Raw genomic sequence first — 20,228 nt, forward strand, 5'->3', positions numbered from 1 at the left:
TTTTCTCACTTTTCATCGTATTCCAATGGGCATATCATCTATCGACGACCCAGCAGCTCAGGTTCAGGTTCCCCACGGCACAGTGAAAGGCTCGGCCATCGAGAGCTTCTTCGCCAATTCTCCCTTACAGAACGATGGGAACGTTTATGAGGAATACACCCAGTGCGATGGTCGATAACAGTTCGGAGGGCGTAAGGCGAGCTGGGGCAGGAATTCTACCCACAGGCGAAGATTACGTTTTCATCTGGGACGCGCCAGCACTGCAATATCTTACCACCAAGAGACCGTGCAGCACTCGAAGTTTCAACAGACATGGACACGGACGGCATTGTCATGCCACAGGGCATGCCATATCGCGATCGATTTTCGATAGAAATACTGAAGCTTCGCGATCGCGGGAACATCGAACAGTTTTCGGCCGATTGGTTCGATGCGGCCGAGTGCGATAGCGGACCTACATTGTTGGATACCGGACAGATGGACGTGATCAATAGCCTATTAGGTCGGCGTGTTTATTTTGCTGGCTGTGGGCATCGCTCTTGCCTTTTTGGTAGCTCTGTTTCACAGGTTCACGTTCAACTTCAGGGGTGGCTCATTCAACCCAAGAGTGCCAAGATCTGAAGAAGAGCCGAGAAAATACTGTATTAGTGCATTCACTTCGTCCACTTTCCTAGGCGCTCAAAATAGAATCAATATACCCTTTCGTAAATCGAAATCTGAGGAGACAGTCTGGAGTGTCGGTTTGTTCTCGTACCTGACGTCGCGCCTGGATACATACATGTAAACACATCACGTGTAGAGCGAGTCAAAATGGCCGTCCTACAAAGAAAGGCCGTAGCGTACACGTGCCTAAAGTCGTCCAGGCAGGTCTAGCAGTCACCAAAATGTTCTTGGACAGTGTCTGTTTATCAGGTCAAGAAGAATTGCTCGCTGATGTGCAAATTACGGCCGAACAGCTTCTTCGCGAAGCGAAGGAACGCCTGCTCGAAGCCGTAAAACCGGTGAGCATCCGAAACGATCGCTGATCTTTGCAAAGAGCCGATAAAACCAGACTCTCATGCGAAAAATAACCGATCCGGAAGATCTGCGGATTTTCGACTTCGAAAAAGAAAGGTAGAACTCGCGAGGGCATGGTTTGAGACGTTCGTTACACGCACTCATTTAGGGCTACGAGGATAACCCGGATAACATTCGAAAGAATCGACTCCAGATGACGAATTGGATAAAATGGAGGAAAGGCCAGAACGACTTTCAAAGGTCTCTCTTATTAATTCTCTATAGCGAGCATAACGTCGCGTTTCTAGTGCGAGGTCCATATACGAACAGACGCGTTTTTTTCGACCTTTTAACGGTCAAACGACGCGTTTCTTCAAAGGGGGGCTCACTTCAAATTTTGCTTCTTTCAATATAGAATATTTATTGCACAAAATATGACCTGTTGCTTGCAATATTTATTGCTATATTTATTGGAGAAAAGATGGCCTGTTCTTTTGAATTTTGACTCTATTGTCTCTCTCTGCATAGTTGACTGTTGTTTTTCTAGACACATCAAGAACGGGGAGATGAGAGAGTATCAGATTCGTGGAGGACTCAACTGGTTGATCGAATAAATGACTGGAGTATCGGCAGATGAAATGGTCACTTAACAACAGCATTACCTTATCGAGAATTTGATTATTTATTTTTCGCTTTTATAGGGTCTCGCAAAGACGCTGCAGACGATTTCGCTGTTCGGCTATCCGAAGCAAATCGACTTTTCACAATTGGATTGGCGAATTTGAGCTCTGGTGTCCAAACACACAAACCATCGCCAAAGAAGCTTGGGTCAGTCTTGTGAACCTGTGAGCGAGACACCGCTGATCACTCTTGTTTATTTAAACTGTTTCCTAGGCTTCTCTTGTCAAGTCGACCTACAAAGTGGTTCTCATTGAGAAGAGCCACTTGAAGAAAATCAATCGGATATGCATCGAGAAATCGATGCAGTCTCTCGCCGCGATCGTTTTCATCAATGCAGTCTTACGCCGCGATCGTCTTCGACAGCAAAAAAGCCCAAACTAATTGCATTGTCATAACGAACAACGTCATCAGGTACGGTACCCTAAAAGAATCCTTGGGCATATAGAAAAGGTAGAGGGAGGACCCGCAGCGCCAGTCTGTATAGTCAAGTAGAGGGCTCTCAGCGCCAGTCAATGGGTAGTTTACTTCTAAATGGTAAAAACGATTAAAATTACCCGTCAAATTGCCACGAGGTAAAATTACTGCGAACTAAAATAATGGAAAGTTGAGGAACACTCGACCTAGTAAAGTGCTTTATATTATCCTAGTTTCAGGGCAATTAAGTAGAGGCACTCACTTTTATAAAAAATGCACAGCACAGCTATTATATCAAAGGGGGCGCCCACGTTTGATAGGCGAGAGTGTCTGTAATTCGTTGCGCGCGAGTCGCGCTTACGGATCAGGCGCATGGAACGCCACTCGCGCATAGTAATTGCGTGATCAACGGCAGCGCCCGACTGCTTATTAAGGGAAGATAGAATTTTTTTTTCATCCCGCCATTACCGCACCCTTAATTAATTAATTAATTAATTAATCACACTGTAATTACAAGAGCAATACAGTGAAATTACAAGAGACTGGCCAGGCGACTCTCTTGTAATAAATTACAGTGAAATTACAAGAGACTGGCCAACAGACTCTCTTGTAATAAATTACAGTGAAATTACAAGAGTCTGGCAAAGCGACTCTCTTGTAATTATTTACAGTGAAATTACAAGAGACTGGCCTAGCGACTTTCTTGAATGAATTTCAGTAAAATTACAAGTGACTGGCCAACAGTCTCTCTTGTAATAAATTATAGTGAAATTACATGAGTCTGGCCAACCGACTGTCTTTTAATAATTCACAGTGAAATTACAAGAGGCTGAAAAAACGCGCCTCTTTGACGTAGCAATTTTTTTTAAAAAAATTAAAAAAAGTTACGACACTTGATACAAACCACACGGAAGACGGTGCTATGGAGGTTTATCCGGTACCAGAGGTATCTCACAGGCGCAGCGGAGCTAATGACTAGGAAGGCCGGAGCCCTTGTCGGGTGAGGAGAATGACCGACCACCGGGCCATGATGGTCAAACCCTTGGGGAGAGTTTCCAACTCCCTTCTATCCTAGTCACGAGCTCATGCTCCTGCTACTGATAAGTATATGGAAACGCTGGGTATATATATGAGAACCCTGCCGGGGTCACTTCGACTGCAGCTATTCACCAACCAAAAATACTCTCTCAATCGGCCGCAAATACGTTTCTGACAACAACAACAAACGAATTTTGTCGGAAATCAATCTAGAAACGCGAAAAAACGGAGAATATAACGCGTGCCACGTACGAAAGGCACGCCCTGTCACGCTACATATGACGTCAGTTGAATGCAACAAAATGCTTCATAGGAACAAGTAGAGGCAAAGAATTCGCCGCGAAGTGCATTGTGGGTCTATTCTAAAGACATTCCGTCGCCATTTAGAGGCGCAAAGCAAACGGATGCGAAGTTACGACGATATGCTTAATCAGCGAAATCTAGGCGATATGTGCCGCCTCTATAAACAGGCATAGCGAAACGCGCGCTAAGCGGATCAGACCACAGATAATATTGTCTCTGATCAGACGCTACATGACTAGTACTGGCGCGCCGCGCGCAGGCACTCATTGACTGAATACTGGTGCGCTGCGCGCTGGCTCTCGTCAAATCATTTAACAACAGACAAATAAATAAATAAATTCGGTCAAAATTTGTCCAAAGACAAATTTCGTGTCTAAGGAAAAGGCTGAAATTATGTTTTCAGCCGTCTTCCTTGTAGAAATTAATTCACGTTTTCAACAATCCGCTCCCTGAGTATACATTTATACTCCGGGCGAAGAACGGCTCCCTGAGTGTATAAATATATTTCCTCCTTGTAGCAGTTAATAAGGAAAAGGCTGAAATCATGCTTTCAACAGTCCTCCTTCTAGAAATTAATCACTGGTTTTTCAATTTAAATTGGCAATACTTTTCATATATTCCCCCATATTCGGCGACGCTAATTCCATCCTCTCGTCGTCCGTACTCTCCAACAGACTCTCTTGCAAAGGGGGCGCCCACTTTTTATAGGCAAAGTGTCTGTAATTCTTTGCGCGCGAGTCGCACTTACGGATGAGGCGCATGGAACGCCACTCGCGCATAAAAAGTGCTGGCGGTTACGCCCACTTTTGATGGGCAAGTGTCTTCAATTCGTTGCGCGCGAATGGCGCTTGCGGTTCAGGCGCATGGAACGCCACTCGCGCATAGTAATGGCGTGGTCAACGGCAGCGCCCGACTGCTTATTAAAGGAAGATAGAATTTTTTCATCCTGTCATTACCTCACCGTTAATTAATTAAATAATTACTTACACTGTAATTACAAGAGTATTACAAGAGACTGGCCAGGCGACTCTCTTGTAATAAATTACAGTGAAATTACAAGATACTGGCCAAACGACTCTCTTGCAATAAATTGCAGTAAATTACAAGAGACTGGCCAAGAGACTCTCTTGTAATAAATTACAGTGAAATTACAAGAGACTGGCCAAGCGATTCTCTTGTAGTAAATTGCAGTGAAATGACAAGAGACTGGCCAACCGACTCTCTTGCAATAAATTACAAAAAATACAAGAGTCTGGCCAACCGACTCTTTTTGAATGAATTACAGTAAAATTACAAGAGACTGGCCAACAGACTATCTTGTTATAAATTACAGTGAAATTACCAGAGACTGGCCAACCGACTCTCTTGTACATAAGAAAATTGTCTTCAAGACAATTTTTAAAAGTTGTTTTTTAATTCTTAGGACCTAAATATTTAATTCAGGGCCTAATCTTTAATTCTTAGGCCCTAAATATTAAATTGAGGCTCTAATCTTTAATTCTAAAGGCCTAAATATTAAATTGAGGGCCTAATCTTTAATTCCTAGTAAAATGTTTCTAGCGTTTATTTATTAGGTAGGGAAACATGTTTCCATTAGGTAGGGAAACATTTTTCCAGTGTTGATTCATTAGGTAGGGAAACATGTTTCTATTTAGGTTGGGAAACATGTTTCCAGCGTTTATTCATTAGGTAGGGGAACATGTTTCTAGCGTTTTTTCATTGGGTAGGGGAACATGTTTCTAGCGTTTATTCATTAGGTAGGGAAACATGTTTCTATTAGGTTGGGAAACATGTTTCCAAGGGCATGGTTTGAGACTCTATTGTCTCTCTCTGCATAGTTGACTGTTGTTTTTCTAGACATCAAGAACGGGGAGATGGGAGAGTATAGATTCGTGGAGGACTCAACTGGTTGATCGAATAAATGACTGGAATATCGGCAGATGAAATGGTCACTTAACAACAGCATTACCTTATCGAGAATTTGATTATTTATTTTTCGCTTTTTATAGGGTCTCGCAAAGACGCTGTAGACGATTTCGCTGTTCGGCTATCCGAAGCAAATCGACTTTTCACAATTGGATTGGCAAATTTGAGCTCTGGTGTCCAAACACACAAACCATCGCCAAAGAAGCTTGGGTCAGTCTTGTGAACCTGTGAGCGAGACACCGCTGATCACTCTTGTTTATTTAAACTGTTTCCTAGGCTTCTTTTGTCAAGTCGACCTACAAAGTGGTTCTCATTGAGAAGAGCCACTTGAAGAAAATCAATCGGATATGCATCGAGAAATCAATGCAGTCTCTCGCCGCGATCGTTTTCATCAATGCAGTCTTGCGCCGCGATCGTCTTCGACAGCAAAAAAGCCAAAGCTAATTGCATTGTCATAACGAACAACGTCATCAGGTACGGTACCCTATAAGAATCCTTGGGCATATAGGAAAGGTAGAGGGAGGACCCGCAGCGCCAGTCTGTATAGTCAAGTAGAGGGCTCTCAGCGCCAGTCAATGGGTAGTTTACTTCTAAATGGTAAAAACGATTAAAATTACCCGTCAAATTGCCACGAGGTAAAATTACTGCGAACTAAAATAATGGAAAGTTGAGGAACACTCGACCTAGTAAAGTGCTTTATATTATCCTAGTTTCAGGGCAATTAAGTAGAGGCACTCAAGACCTACACTTTTATAAAAAATGCACAGCACAGCTCTTATATCAAAGGGGGCGCCCACGTTTGATAGGCGAGAGTGTCTGTAATTCGTTGCGCGCGAGTCGCGCTTACGGATCAGGCGCATGGAACGCCACTCGCGCATAAAAAGTGCTGGCGAGAACGCCCACTTTTGACAGGCAAGTGTCTTCAATTCGTTGCGCGCGAGCCGCGCTTACGGATCAGGCGCATGGAACGCCACTCGCGCATAGTAATGGCGTGACCAACGGCAGCGCCCGACTGCTTATTAAATATTTAGGCCCACACAATTAAAGATGAGGCCTTCAATTTAATATTTAGGCCCTAAGAAATAGAGATGAGTGCCTCAATTTAATATTTAGATAAAGATAAGAGTCTGGCAAAGCGACTCTCTTGTAATAAATTCCAGTGAAATTGCAAGAGACTGGCCCACCGAATCTCTTGTAATAAATTACGGTGAAATTACAAGAGTCTCGGCAACAGACTCTCTTGCAATAAATTGCAGTAAAATTACAAGAGACTGGCCAACAGATTCTCTTGCAATAAATTACTGTGAAATTTCAAGATTCTGGCCAACAGTTTCTCTTGTAATAAATTGCAGTAAAATTCCCAGAGACTGGCCAACAGACTCTCTTGTAATAAATTGCAGTGAAATTACAAGAGACTGGCCAACAGACTCTCTTGTAATAAATTACAGTAAAATTACAAGAGACTGGACAACAGACTCTCTTGTAATAAATTACAGTGAAATTACTAGAGACTGGCCAACAGACTCTCTTGTAATAAATTACTGTGAAATTACAAGTGATTGGCCAAAAGTCTCTATTGTAATAAATTACAGTGAAATTACAAGAGACTGGCCAAGCGACTTTTTTGTAATATATTAAAGTGAAATTACAAGTGACTGGCCAACAGACTCTCTTGTAATAAATTACAGTGAAATTACAAGAGACTGGCCAACAGACTCTCTTGTAATAAATTACTGTGAAATTACAAGTGATTGGCCAAAAGTCTCTATTGTAATAAATTACAGTGAAATTACAAGAGACTGGCCAAGCGACTCTTTTGTAATATATTAAAGTGAAATTACAAGTGACTGGCCAACAGACTCTCTTGTAATAAATTACAGTGAAATTACAAGAGACTGGCCCACCGAATCTTGTGTAATAAATTAGAGTGAAATTACAAGAGTCTGAAAAAACGAGCTTCTTTGACGTAGCAAATTTATAAAATAGTTACGACACTTGATACAAACCACACGGAAGACGGTGCTATGGAGGTTTATCCGGTACCAGAGGTATCTCACAGGCGCAGCGGAGCTAATGACTAGGAAAGCCAGAACAGACGCGCTTTTTGACCTTTTAGCGGTCAAACGACACGCTTCTTCAAAGGGGGCCCCACTTCAAATTTTGCTTCTTTTAATATTGAATATTTATTGCAGAAAATATGACCTGTTGCTCCCAATATTTATCGCTGTTCGGCTATCCGAAGCAAATCGACTTTTCACAATTGGATTGGCGAATTTGAGCTCTGGTGTCCAAACATGCAAACCAAGAAGCTTGGGTCAGTCTTGTGAACCTGTGAGCGAGACACCGCTGATCACTCTTGTTTATTTAAACTGTTTCCTAGGCTTCTTTTGTCAAGTCGACCTGCGAAGTGGTTCTCATTGAGAAGAGACACTTCAAGAAAATCAATTAGATATGTATCGAGAAATCAATGCAGTCTCTCGCCGCGATCGTTTTCATCAATACAGTCTTGCGCCGCGATCGTCTTCGACAGCAAAAAAGCCAAAGCTAATTGCATTGTCATAACGAACAACGTCATCAGGTACGGTACCCTAAAAGAATATAGGAAAGGTAGAGGGAGGACCCGCAGCGCCAGTCGGTTTAGTCAAGTAGAGGGCTCTCAGCGCCAGTCAATAGGTAGTTTACTTCTAAATGGTAAAAACGATTAAAATTACCCACAATGTCAAATTGCCACGAGGTAAAATTACTACGAACTAAAATAATGGAAAGTTGAGGAACACTCGACCTGGTAAAGTATTTATATTATCCTAGTTTCAGGGCATTTAAGTAGAGGCACTCAAGACCTACACTTTTATAAAAAATGCACAGCACAGCTATTATATCAAAGGGGGCGCCCACGTTTGATAGGCGAGAGTGTCTGTAATTCGTTGCGCGCGAGTCGCGCTTACGGATCAGGTGCAAGGAACGCCACTCGCGCATAATAATTGCGTTATCAACGGCAGCGCCCGACTGCTTATTAAGGGAAGATAGAATTTTTTTCATCTTGTTATTACCACACCCTTAATAAATTACACTGTAGTTACAAGAGACTGGTAAACAGACTCTCTTGTAATAAATTGCAGTAAAATTACAAGAGACTGGCAAACAGACTCTCTTGTAATAAATTGCAGTAAAATTACAAGAGACTGGCAAACAGACTCTCTTGTAATAAATTATAGTGAAATTACAAGAGACTGGCCAAAGACTCTGTTGTAATATAAATTACAGTGAAAATACAAGAGATTTGCCAACAGACTCTCTTGTAATAAATTAAAGTATAATTACAAGAGACGGGCCAACAGACTCTCTTCTTGGACTTGTAATAAATTACAGGGAAATTACAAGAGACTGGCCAACAGACTCTCTTGTAATAAATTACAGTAAAATTACAAGCAACTGGTGGCCAACAGACTCTCTTGTACTAAATTACAGTGACGTTACAAGACTAATTCCATCCTCTCGTCGTCCGTACTTCGACAGACTCTCCAACAGACTCTCTTGCAAAGGTTGCGCCCACTTTTTATAGGAAAGTGTCTGTAATTCGTTGCGCGCGAGTCGCGCTTACGGATGAGGCGCATGGAACGTCACTCGCGCATAAAAAGTGCTGGCCGTAACGCTCACTTTTGATGGGCAAGTGTCTTCAATTCGTTGCGCGCGAATGGCGCTTGCGGTTCAGGCGTATGGAACGCCACTCGCGCATAGTAATGGCGTGGCCAACGGCAGCGCCCGACTGCTTATTAAATATTTAGGCCCACACAATTAAAGATGAGGCCTTCAATTTAATATTTAGGCCCTAAGAAATAGAGATGAGTGCCTCAATTTAATATTTAGATAAAGATAAGAGTCTGGCAAAGCGACTCTCTTGTAATAAATTCCAGTGAAATTGCAAGAGACTGGCCCACCGAATCTCTTGTAATAAATTACGGTGAAATTACAAGAGTCTCGGCAACAGACTCTCTTGCAATAAATTGCAGTAAAATTACAAGAGACTGGCCAACAGACTCTCTTGTAATAAATTACAGTAAAATTACAAGAGACTGGACAACAGACTCTCTTGTAATAAATTACAGTGAAATTACAAGAGACTGGCCAACAGACTCTCTCGTATGAAATTACAGTGAAATTACAAGAGACGAGCCAATTCTTGTATTAAATTACAGTGAAATTACAAGAGACTGGCCTACAGACTCTCTTGTAATAAATTACAGTTAAATTACAAGAGTCTGGCCAACCGACTCTCTTGTAATAATTTACATTGAAATTACAAGAGGCTGAAAAAACGCGCCTCTTTCACGTAGCAAATTTTTAAAAAATTTAAAAAAGGTTACGACACTTGATACAAACCACACGGAAGACGGTGCTATGGAGGTTTATCCGGTATCAGAGGTATCTCACAGGCGCAGCGGAGCTAATTGACTAGGAAGGCCGGAGCCCTTGTCGGGTGAGGAGAATGACCGACCACCGGGCCATGATGGTCAAACCCTTGGGGATTATTTATTAGAAAAATCTCAATCACAAACGGGGAAGGGTGGTGACAGAAAACAAGGCAAAAACTCTAGCAGTTAACTGGGGCCCTAAAACTACGAAGGAGAGTTTCCAACTCCCTTCTATCCTAGTCACGAGCTCATGCTCCTGCTACTGATAAGTATATGGAAACGCTGGGTATATATATGAGAACCCTGCCGGAGTCACTTCGACTGCAGCTATTCACCAACCAAAAATACTCTCTCAATCGGCCGCAAATACGTTTCTGACAATAACAACAAACGAATTTTGTCGGAAATCAATCTAGAAACGCGAAAAAACGGAGAATATAACGCGTGCCACGTACGAAAGGCACGCCCTGTCACGCTACATATGACGTCAGTTGAATGCAACAAAATGCTTCATAGGAAGTATTAGGAACAAGTAGAGGCAAAGAATTCGCCGCGAAGTGCATTGTGGGTCTATTCTAAAGACATTCCGTCGCCATTTAGAGGCGAAAAGCAAACGGATGCGAAGTTACGACGATATGCTTGATCAGCGAAATCTAGGTGATATGTGCCGCCTCTATAAACAGGCATAGCGAAACGCGCGCTAAGCGGATCAGTCCAGAGATAATATTGTCTCTGATCAGACGCTACATGACTAGCTAGTACTGGCGCGCCGCGCGCAGGCACTCGTTGCTGGCGCGCCGCGCGCAGGCACTCGTTAATTGACTGAGCACTGCCGCGCCGCGCGCTGGCTCTCGTCAAATTATCTAACTACAGACAAATAAATTACGTCAAAATTTGTCCGAAGACAAATTTCGTTTATAAGGAAAAGGCTGAAATTATGTTTTCAGCCGTCTTCCTAGTAGAAATTAATTCACGTTTTCAACAATCCGCTCCCTCTGTACATTTATATACTCCGGGCGAAGGACGGCTCCCTGAGTATATAAATATATTTCCTCCTTGTAGAAATTAATAAGAAAAAGGCTGAAATCATGTTTTCAACCGTCCTCCTTCTAGAAATTAATCATTGGTTTTTCAATTTAAAATTGGCAATACTTTTCATATATTCCGCCATATTTGGCGACGCTAAATCCATCCGCTCGTCGTCCGTACTTCGACAGACTCTCCAACAGACTCTCTTGCAAAGGGGGCGCCCACTTTTTATATTTATAGGCAAGTGTCTGTAATTCGTTGCGCGCGAGTCGCGCTTACGGATGAGGCGCATGGAACGCCACTCGCGCATAGTAATGGCGTGGTGCAGCGGCCCGACTGCTTATTAATTAAAAAAGTATTTCTGTGGGGCCTCAAAATTTTGAACGCCGCCTGGCCAAGTGGTTTCGAACTCGTCTGTCGTAAATGTTTCTAGCGTTTATTTATTAGGTAGGGAAACATGTTTCCAGTGTTTTGTTATTAGGTAGGGAAACATGTTTCCATTAGGTAGGGAAACATTTTTCCAGTGTTGATTCATTAGGTCGGGAAACATGTTTCTATTAGGTTGGGAAACATGTTTCCAGTGTTTATTCATTAGGTAGGGAAACATGTTTCTAGCGTTTATTTATTAGGTAGGGAAACATTTTTTTAGTGTTTTTTATTAGGTAGGGAAACATGTTTCTGTTAGGTAGGGAAAAATGTTCCCAGTGTTTATTCATTAAGTAGGGAAACTTGTTTCCATTGAGTAGGGATACATGTTTTCATATTTTTATTATGTAGGGAAACATGTTTCCGGCGTTTATTCATTAGGTAGGAGCACATGTTTATTCATTATGTAGGGAGGGGCACATGTTTCTAGCGTTTATTTATTATGTAGGGAAACATGTTTCCAGCGTTTATTCATTAGGTAGGGGAACATGTTTCCAGCGTTTATTCATTAGGTAGGAGCACATGTTTATTCATTAGGTAGGGAGGGGCACATTTTTCTAGCGTTTATTTATTATGTAGGGAAACATGTTTCCAGCGTTTATTCATTAGGTAGGGGAACATGTTTCCAGCGTTTATTCATTAGGTAGGGGAACATGTTTCCAGCGTTTAATCATTAGGTAGGGAAACATGTTTCCATTATGTAGGGAAACATGTTTTCATCGTTTTTTCATTAGGTAGGGAAACATGTTTCCAGCGTTTATTTTTTAGGTAGGGAAACATGTTTCCAGTATTTATTCATTAGAGAGGGAAACATGTTTCCATTAGGTAGGGAAATATGTTTCCAGTGTTTATTCATTAGGTAGGGAAGCTCATCGTTTTTTTGTGGATGTCACGGTGCCTGTCTGCTTTCCGGAAAGCGCTAACAACACGTTCACTGTAACGGCCACTTTGACAATTGGTAAGCGCCAAGAATTAGTCGATTCCTTGCTGTTCGATTTTCTCGTCGACTCGGAGGTACAGTGCTATATGTTTACATTGTCGAAAGTCTTTACGTAGTGCTAAAGGCTTTCTAAAGAATTCTCGTGTACACGCTGTTAATCGGCAATGCTAGTGGTACACGTTTTCTATATCTTTTCAGACTGAATATTGGATTGAGCTATTTTTTTTCTTGCAGTTTGTTGATCGTACGGCTCGAGTGTGTTTCCTCAATACTGTTTCAGCGACAGACTGCTCAAGTCTTCTCGCCTTGTGCAGTGGCTACTGGTCGGCTACACTTTCCGTCATAGATAATTCTTCCTCAATGGTGGTTGCTGAAATCACTGACGTAGATGTGTCAAATCCTTCGGACGATGCGGCGACGATTTCCTCTCCGAATTTGCCTCTTCCACGCAACGAGTTTTCCTTCGTGAATGTCAAGGCAAGCTGCTGCGCAAAGTCAGTCACGCTGAAGTTCGAGGACGGCTTCAACTCCGTAGAATGTGCGGTACATCAAAACGACGTTCCCAAGTCCCGCTGCAGACAGTGCCTAAACGGCGGAAGATGCAACACCAAAACGTAAACGTGCCAATGCATCGGAGGCTACTTTGGCAACCAATGTGAAAAAGGTAAGGGAGATTAATTAAATGAGCGGGTGCTTTTTTAAAGAGTTTAACTCTCTGACAGCTGGCTGCAATGCTCTGCCTGCTCCAGCTAATGGCTACGTGATCGATTCTGGTGTTGGCAGTATCAACAAATCGGTAGGCATATTCTGCAACAAAGGATACGTTCACTCAGGCAAGACTGCGTCGACTTGCTGTCCTTTTGGCTGGGCAGATTCCAGCGCTTGGTGCATTGCGGATCCTGATGGTGACTGGACAGCAAAAGTCTGACTCTTTATAAAAGTTCGTTTTGTTTTAGGCACATGTATTGGCCGTGGCCACACTGCCAGTGCAGCGGTTGCTCTCATCTTCGCGTTGGCCGCGACCGCGTTCCTTTCGAATATGGGAGGCAATCTTGTCTAAACGATCGCAAACTTTTTCTTGTCCTTCCTGCTTCGTTTGCTGCCGACGTATTGTAGTAAGCCACGCGATATCTTTTGTTATGTGTTCGTTTTTCTTGTTCTTTCGTGTCTGTAACGCCTGGTTGCAAGTCATGCTATGAAATCAACTTGGCCTAGTTCTACTCTAGAGAGTATAGTAGACAAACGTCTATAAGAAATTCTACACGGACGAAATACTCACGTTTCAATGTTCACCCATCATGCAAGCCTATTCTGAGGTATTATTCACTTGAAATTTCAAATCTTCTGTGTTTTCTGTCTTGCCAGACTGCCCAGCCACCGATTGAAAGGTGAGAGACGCGATTGCATAAGGAGTAACCATGTTTTCAGCAGAAGGAAAGCTATTGGGAGAAGATTCCCCTGTCGCAAGCTTCACTTGGTTGCAATTTTTGCCTTGAGAGCATCCTGATTTGTTCAGACTCGACGCCATAAAGTTCATCGACACATAGTCAGAGTACCTTTCACTTTTCCTCTCGTTTTCCCGAAGCGTCGCCGGCATCGAATTTTCCTGCTCACGTCGCTGACGAACCGAACGACGATGATACTTTGATATGAAGAAAAGTGCAACGGAGACAACGACAACGATGGCGACGCACGCAACCGCGATGACGACAACAAGAAAGTGCCTCGTCTTCTTCGTCTTGGTCAGGCTAGTACTTTGACTTTGAGTGTATACGTATGTCGTTCTTTCTGGTTGACTAGTGGGAGTCGTTCTTTCCGGTTGACTAGTGAGAGTCGTTCTTTCTGGTTGACTAGTGAGAGTCGTTCTTTCTGGTTGACTAGTGAGAGTCGTTCTTTCTGGTTGACTAGTGAGAGTCGTTCTTTCTGGTTGACTAGTGAGAGTCGTTCTTTCTGGTTGACTAGTGAGAGTCGTTCTTTCTGGTTGACTGGTGAGATTCGTTCTTTCTGGTTGACTAGTGGGAGGCATTCTTTCTGGCTGACTAGTGGGACTCCTGCTAGTCCTGTTTCTGCTCATCGTCTCGGTACGTAAGGTTGTGCTCAATGACGTAGTCGGGGCTGTTAACTTTGTAGATTGACTGGTGCTATTCTCCACGACTCTCTCTGTTGGCCTTGCAGGTACGGTATCTGCTGCACGATTGTTTCCACAGGAAACCGTAGCTATGTTTTTTCTGTGACAGAACGCGCCGTTTTTCCACGGCGACGAGCTGCAGTTTTCCAGCCGCCTTTCCGCACCGCTGCATTTGACTTCCGACACCCAAACAACATTCTGAATGCTCGATTGGGACGTATTCGTCTGAGACGACTCCAACGCGTTCTTGTAATTCAGCTGACGGCAAACGACGCGAGCATCGGCAGCCGTCCAATTGGCGTCGCATACAGTGCCCCATTGGCCGTCGTGGAAAATCTCAACGATGCCTTCGCTTATTTGCCCAGCTGCTCGGTTCAGTCTGACAGTAGGAGCCTCTAGATAAAAACGTTCCAAGGAAGAATGTAGACAAAAGAGAGATCTTACGGCAAGTCAATCCTTCTATATGGAACCAGACAGCGCAGTAATAATCGTCTATTCTCCATCCTTCTTTAGGGCACTCTTCAATTCGGCGTTCGCTTCCTCTGCATCGGGTGCGATATAGCCAAAAACGTCCATCATCCCTCTGGCTAGGTCTAAACGTGGATTGTCTACCGCCATCGCTTTCGAGAGCTATTGCCGTCGAACCAGGAAAACCGAGCTGGCGGCACGCCACATCCGCGTTTGCCGTCGTCCAACCGTAGTCGCAGAAAAACCACCAGGACGAATGGTGAAACAGCTCCAGGCGTCCTTCGTAGGGTGACCGAGCGCGACGATCGACGAGTCGCAAAGTGCTTCCTCGAATCAGCGATCCAACTGGATCTGGAGAAAATGTATTGAATGCAGTCATGGTTAGAAATAATTTGCTTCTTTACCGCATTCAACGTAAGCCAGTTCTTTGTAGTCGCAATCAAAGCGCTCCCATCCATCAAATTTGCAGTCTTGTAGTCGCGTCTCGCTTCCGTCGCATTCGACGTCGTCCATGAGTATTTTCCGGTTTCTGTAAGTGTCGTTGCAATGATTACCGTTTGCGTTTAGAGCGTCGGGAAAGCCGAGCTGGCGGCACACAACGCGAGCGTCGGAGAACGACCACTCGTGGCCGCAAACGGCGCCCCACATCGCATTGTGATACACGAGGACTTGACCTTCTAAGCGAGTGCCTCCTCCAACGAGACGAACGTGTTGAAAAGCGTCTTTTGAAGGAGTACTTAATTAAGCATATACCGGAATTGGATTGGATTCACTTGTAAATTTTATGATGAGCGCTGCTTCTAACAGAAGAGAGGCGTAATTCCAACGGACGAGGGCTTTCGTTGGGAAAAGCATCGTTAAAGCTGACGCGAAATGGGAATGTCGAACGTATATGTAAGCAGGAGTATACGGATATTATTAGCTTTATTACTCATATTTTAGGAAGATCCCCTTTCAGTTGTCGAACGCCTAGTTTCTTTGTCGACTGCAAGGCATATAAAACCTTGGTAAAGGAAGTTCAGAACTAATTTCACTTTCTGAATTTTCTTCAGAGGGCTTCGTTTTGAAGAGCATTCTCTGATCTCAACCGAACGAGAGTTGCGTTGCTCTACCTCCCAAATGCGCTCTGCATCTCAGCTCTCATGACGTCGCGGGCACTAAGGGAGCAAGCCTATTTGCTTATTGTTGAATTTGTCTCACGTGCAACGTGAGGATGAGGCCATTATATAGAAGCGTGAGATCATCATAAGCTTGTTTTTCCCCGGCGAGCGACGGTGCAAACCTCTTAGAGTGTGCTCTTTCAACGACTAAAAGAGAAATGGTCAAGGCTCTTCAGAACAGCCGAATAGGCCAGCAACTCTGCGTCGCCGCAATACTTTCAGGTAAATCCTAGCGGAAATGAAATCAATACCTCAAGCCAGCAAACGTCCATTTCCTTTGTCATGCAGGCCTGTCTCAGTTTCAACTACTATCAGAAAGCTTGCATGGCCCCTGATGAGTTTGTAGGACGCGGTCTCTCAAGTCTTCTGACTTCTTTTTCTTGTCTCTAGCAAACACGCTTAGTGATTTCTGCTTTTGCAGCAAGAGCAGTGTGCCTAGCGTGTTCACTTTAGCAATGAAACGGGCGTTCTGGATGAGTTTTCTTTCAGTTACAGCTCAGTAGACGTATTGATGACGTAAACTATTTCTTTCAATTAGTTTTATTCCCTAGCCAATAGCCCGGATTTGAAGCAGAAAGTACGAAGCGTTTCTACGCTTTAGCGATTTTGTCCTCGGATGTCCTGTTCTACACGTCATGAGCTCACGTAATGCAGAGCAAAAAATTGACTTTTTCTAACATCGGGGTCCCAGTAGGGTCACGAGCCGCTATGATCGAAACGGAACAAAGAGCGAACGCTTGGGGTATATCTTGCGAACACGACAGTAAGAAGAGTTCTGGCGCTCAAAGCAAGACTACTGCAAGTGGGTTTTTCTCTGCTTTTCTCGGGGACTTCTGACTGCGGATAGATTGTTTCATAGCCATGCAATCCCATCGATGCTCTTACGCCCTACGTGAACGCTTCATACAGTCTTTTGCAAATTGCAAAGTGAACTTTATCACGTGAGCATGGTGACATTAGATACCGCGGGAAAGTCAATAGCGCGTACACGATTTACCGCCCCTCAAACTTTTATACAGGCAAATTTTATACGGTTCTAATCCCCGTACTATAGTGTTATTGTATTGCGCGCGAGATTGCGCAGAAACATTGGGGCGACCGGGCCGTAATGAATACGTAGGGCACACGCATTTCTCTCCGGACGTGCAACCCAATACACCCGTGTCAATTACACTACGGACTCCGCCACATAGCCAGTCGTCTCTGAGGCATAATACCGTACGACAAGACTGGGTTGGGGATCACTCATTGACGCCATTTCCGTCAGAAAGAGTCTAACCGAGGTTACGAGAGCTAAGGTTCTACCTGTAATTCGAAACGCTAGCATACCGTTCGCGCCTTTCGCCCAACCCATGCTCTACCCTACGACCGCCTATTTTCCTACGGTACCTAAGTGAACGTACTACTTTACTTCATTTATGATGTAGAAGATTCCAGAAATTCGTGAAAGGCTAAAAGTTCACGTGTGAGCGCGATCAAGTATGCTTTGCTTTTCTAGAAATTTTCAGCCTATGATTTGTACGCAGAATGCACAAACCTGTCGGGTGCTAATTAAGTTAGTAGCTTTGGGAGGGTTTGCGTCATTGGCTCTCAGTTTCCTTAGTGCCTCTCTTCGGACCCTGGACGGCATGAAGCTCATCTTTGTCGCAGTTGTTCTTGGCGGCTTGGTGGCAACGTCTTGGGGGTTTATCCCAAACTTCCCTCTCAAAGTCATTGCCGCTGTTGTTTCGTTGTTCAAGGATCGACGACTCCCTGACGATGTAACTCACAAAGAAATGACGAAGACGGCTCTTGTTCAGGTCGCCATAGACTCTCTCAAAGAGAAATTTAAGCGCAATCGAGCTAAATACGACGGCGTCACAGACCTCGATGAGATCGTCAAATTAGCGTATGGCCCATTAGCGGTAAGTGAATACTTCCAACGTGTTGTGACGGCTATACAGAAGGCAAATGCGGCGGTTGACTTCAAGATGTCAGACGTCTCAGCCGCTCATTTTGACGCGGAAAACATTGTCAACGGAAGCAAATTGCTGCTCGCGCACTTAGAATCAGCCAAAAAGTGCATTGCCAAGAAGAGCTATGACAAGGCGCTCGAGTCGGTCGGTCAGCTGCTGCACGGCTTGCAAGACTTCTACAGTCACACGAATTGGATTGAAAAGGGAGAACGTGTTCCGAATTCTCACTTGGCTACCGTGAAACGTGAACCGTTGCGTGCTCAAGACGTCGCTTTGCCCAATTATCCAACTTGTGTCAATTGCGATTCTGCTTGCAGGAACAATATTATAATCAATGGTGCCTCCACGCCGCTTACTAGCGGATACTATTCCAATCAAGACGTAAACAAGCCTCTCGCGTCTCAGCTCCATGGAGGAGGAGGTGCTGATGGTCGCGGAAAATGCAGCCACGGAGGATTTTTTGATAGAACGGCGAAAATGGTGGCTAAAGGTGGAATCAATAAAGACTCGGGCGCCAGTTCACAGTCGCCCCATTGGTATCTACACAAGGAGGCTGCCGATATGGCCACCAGGGCATCAGTTGACTTTCTCACTGAGCTTCGAGAGGAAGTTGGCGTTGACCGATTTTTAGCGTTTCTCGGTCTATATCCCAGCTATTCGTTTACTATTGTCCTTGACACTACCGTCAGTATGGTAGAGGAGGTGTCGAGCATTTACGGGAAGTTTGACGACATTGTCAACGCAACCGTTCCGCCGGACGAGTACGTTCTCGTTCCCTTCAATCGGGCCTGTACGTGTCAAGTGTTAGACAATAGGAAATTAGCTGATTTTGTTTTGTTTTTTCGCAGGTGCTGGTCCGGTTTATCGAAGTAGTAGCGCCAAAGAGTTCAAGGAGAAAATTAAATCGATGAGCACGAGAAGTAGTTTGGCTAAAGAAAGCGGTTGTGTCGGAGGCCAGAAAAGGCCAAGCGATACTGATCATCCCAAAGAGAAGGTGATGAGAGCCGTGATTCGCGCTCTTGAAACGAGCCGACTCGGATCGACTGTGTACGTTCTTACCGACAGCGACGCCGGTGACATAAGCAGTTATCCAGAAGCGTTGTCTCGGGTGAAAGACAAACGAATCAACATTTTCTTTATTCGGAGCACGGATACCCAGTCCGGGAACAAGAGACGAAGGCGACGAGATACTGCCGTCGATCGAGAGAACGTCTATGCAAAGTTGGCCGAAGAATCGGGAGGCCAAGTACTTATACCGGATAAAGATGACGAAGTTGGAGACCTTCTCGCTTGCGCGTCATCGCTGTCAAGCGCCTCCTAGTCTACTCTTCTGATATATGAACAGAAGTCTCCGACCGACGCAAGAGGACGTAATCTGACTCTGAACGTAGACGAATTCGTTAGCTCACTAACCATCAGTCTTTCTGGAGAAAATACGAAGATAGTGCTGTATGATCCTAGCGGGCAAGTTGTTGCTCTTGATCCGTCTTCAGTGACACAGCGTCTGACAGCGATAAGAAACGTTGAGTCGCCTAGCAGTGGTGCCTGGACAATAAACGTGAATAGCACGGATGAATTTGACGTACTCGTCAAAGGGACGTCCTCTCTTGACTTTCAATACACACTTGTCAAACCTGTAGAGACACGTCACCCTGGATTTTTTCAAGTGCCTGAAATACCTGAAATCGGTTAGAAATACGGGAGTCGTTTTGGCTTTACAGTGATCGTTCTGTCTAGGGGATACTGTTTATGTTGAATTGACTGTAACCGGTCTTACGAATGAAACAACCGTTGATGAAGTTCACCTTCTTCTCACAACAGATCGCCAAGTGAAGGAGCGACATTCTCTCGTTGCCGTTGCCAACGAAACAGCATCGTTCATAACAGAAACGAATATCACGATTCTCAAAGATTCGTTTCAGATTCTTCTCGTTGGTCATCACGGCTCGAAGATGTTCACTCGCGTTGCCAGGACGCCGATCATACCCGTTGCTTTTGGGCTGACCCTTCAAGACGGTGATTTGGTGATGCGACAAGGAGAGACCAAAGCATTAAAGTTTTTGGTGAAACGAGGAAACGCTGGAGGAGAGTCGGTGGCTGATATTGCCGTTCAAAATGATCTGGGGTTTGCGGTGAACGTAAGAAACAATAGATTCGATATTGATCCTGGCGAGTCTCATAGTTTTTTTGTGGATGTCACGGTGCCTGTCTGCTATCCGGAAAGCGCAGTCAACACGTTCACTGTAACCGCCACTTTGACAATTGGCGAACACCAAGAATTAGTCGATTCCGTGCTGGTCAATGTTCTCGTGGACTCGGAGGTATGCTATCCGCGTAAAATTACATTGTTGG

The 20,228-nt window shown here is 44.3% G+C and overlaps 2 protein-coding genes across 6 annotated transcripts; one reads left to right on the forward strand and one right to left on the reverse strand.

Moving 5' to 3' along the window:
* Nucleotides 1-617: 617 nt before the first annotated feature.
* Nucleotides 618-19,972, forward strand: LOC136192698 (von Willebrand factor A domain-containing protein 7-like). 5 transcript variants are annotated; one of them, XM_065981394.1, is made up of 31 exons: nucleotides 618-863; nucleotides 913-1,001; nucleotides 1,052-1,113; nucleotides 1,166-1,257; nucleotides 1,544-1,637; nucleotides 1,698-1,841; nucleotides 1,891-2,088; nucleotides 5,290-5,380; nucleotides 5,442-5,585; nucleotides 5,635-5,832; nucleotides 7,551-7,689; nucleotides 7,739-7,936; nucleotides 12,085-12,239; nucleotides 12,400-12,829; nucleotides 12,888-13,070; nucleotides 13,122-13,481; nucleotides 13,531-13,907; nucleotides 13,966-14,340; nucleotides 14,403-14,738; nucleotides 14,807-15,141; nucleotides 15,195-15,276; nucleotides 15,329-15,655; nucleotides 15,704-15,768; nucleotides 15,814-16,143; nucleotides 16,210-16,566; nucleotides 16,613-16,723; nucleotides 16,769-16,862; nucleotides 17,420-17,476; nucleotides 17,525-18,666; nucleotides 18,725-19,564; nucleotides 19,614-19,972. In XM_065981394.1, exons 25-30 carry the CDS (start codon nucleotides 16,557-16,559, stop codon nucleotides 19,195-19,197), a joined length of 1,887 nt encoding a protein of 628 aa, XP_065837466.1. In that variant the 5' UTR covers nucleotides 618-863; nucleotides 913-1,001; nucleotides 1,052-1,113; nucleotides 1,166-1,257; nucleotides 1,544-1,637; nucleotides 1,698-1,841; nucleotides 1,891-2,088; nucleotides 5,290-5,380; nucleotides 5,442-5,585; nucleotides 5,635-5,832; nucleotides 7,551-7,689; nucleotides 7,739-7,936; nucleotides 12,085-12,239; nucleotides 12,400-12,829; nucleotides 12,888-13,070; nucleotides 13,122-13,481; nucleotides 13,531-13,907; nucleotides 13,966-14,340; nucleotides 14,403-14,738; nucleotides 14,807-15,141; nucleotides 15,195-15,276; nucleotides 15,329-15,655; nucleotides 15,704-15,768; nucleotides 15,814-16,143; nucleotides 16,210-16,556; the 3' UTR covers nucleotides 19,198-19,564; nucleotides 19,614-19,972. The 5 variants fall into 5 exon arrangements, with proteins under 5 accessions (XP_065837466.1, XP_065837457.1, XP_065837480.1 ...); XM_065981385.1 differs by lacking the exons at nucleotides 618-863; nucleotides 913-1,001; nucleotides 1,052-1,113; ... (14 more) ...; nucleotides 13,966-14,340; nucleotides 14,403-14,738 and having other exon boundaries at nucleotides 14,806-15,141; nucleotides 17,420-18,666; XM_065981408.1 differs by lacking the exons at nucleotides 618-863; nucleotides 913-1,001; nucleotides 1,052-1,113; ... (21 more) ...; nucleotides 16,210-16,566; nucleotides 16,769-16,862 and having other exon boundaries at nucleotides 16,648-16,723.
* Nucleotides 13,309-15,579, reverse strand: LOC136192748 (antigen WC1.1-like). Its single transcript, XM_065981449.1, has 4 exons — nucleotides 15,535-15,579; nucleotides 15,166-15,483; nucleotides 14,738-15,112; nucleotides 13,309-14,688 (listed from the first exon to the last, which is right to left on the reverse strand). The coding sequence occupies exons 2-4, from the start codon at nucleotides 15,407-15,409 to the stop codon at nucleotides 13,472-13,474; spliced, it is 1,836 nt and encodes a 611-aa protein (XP_065837521.1). The 5' UTR covers nucleotides 15,410-15,483; nucleotides 15,535-15,579; the 3' UTR covers nucleotides 13,309-13,471.
* Nucleotides 19,973-20,228: the final 256 nt, after the last annotated feature.

The sequence above is a fragment of the Oscarella lobularis genome, chromosome 1 (assembly GCF_947507565.1).
Source record: "Oscarella lobularis chromosome 1, ooOscLobu1.1, whole genome shotgun sequence".
In the NCBI taxonomy this organism is placed as follows: Eukaryota; Metazoa; Porifera; class Homoscleromorpha; order Homosclerophorida; family Oscarellidae; genus Oscarella; species Oscarella lobularis.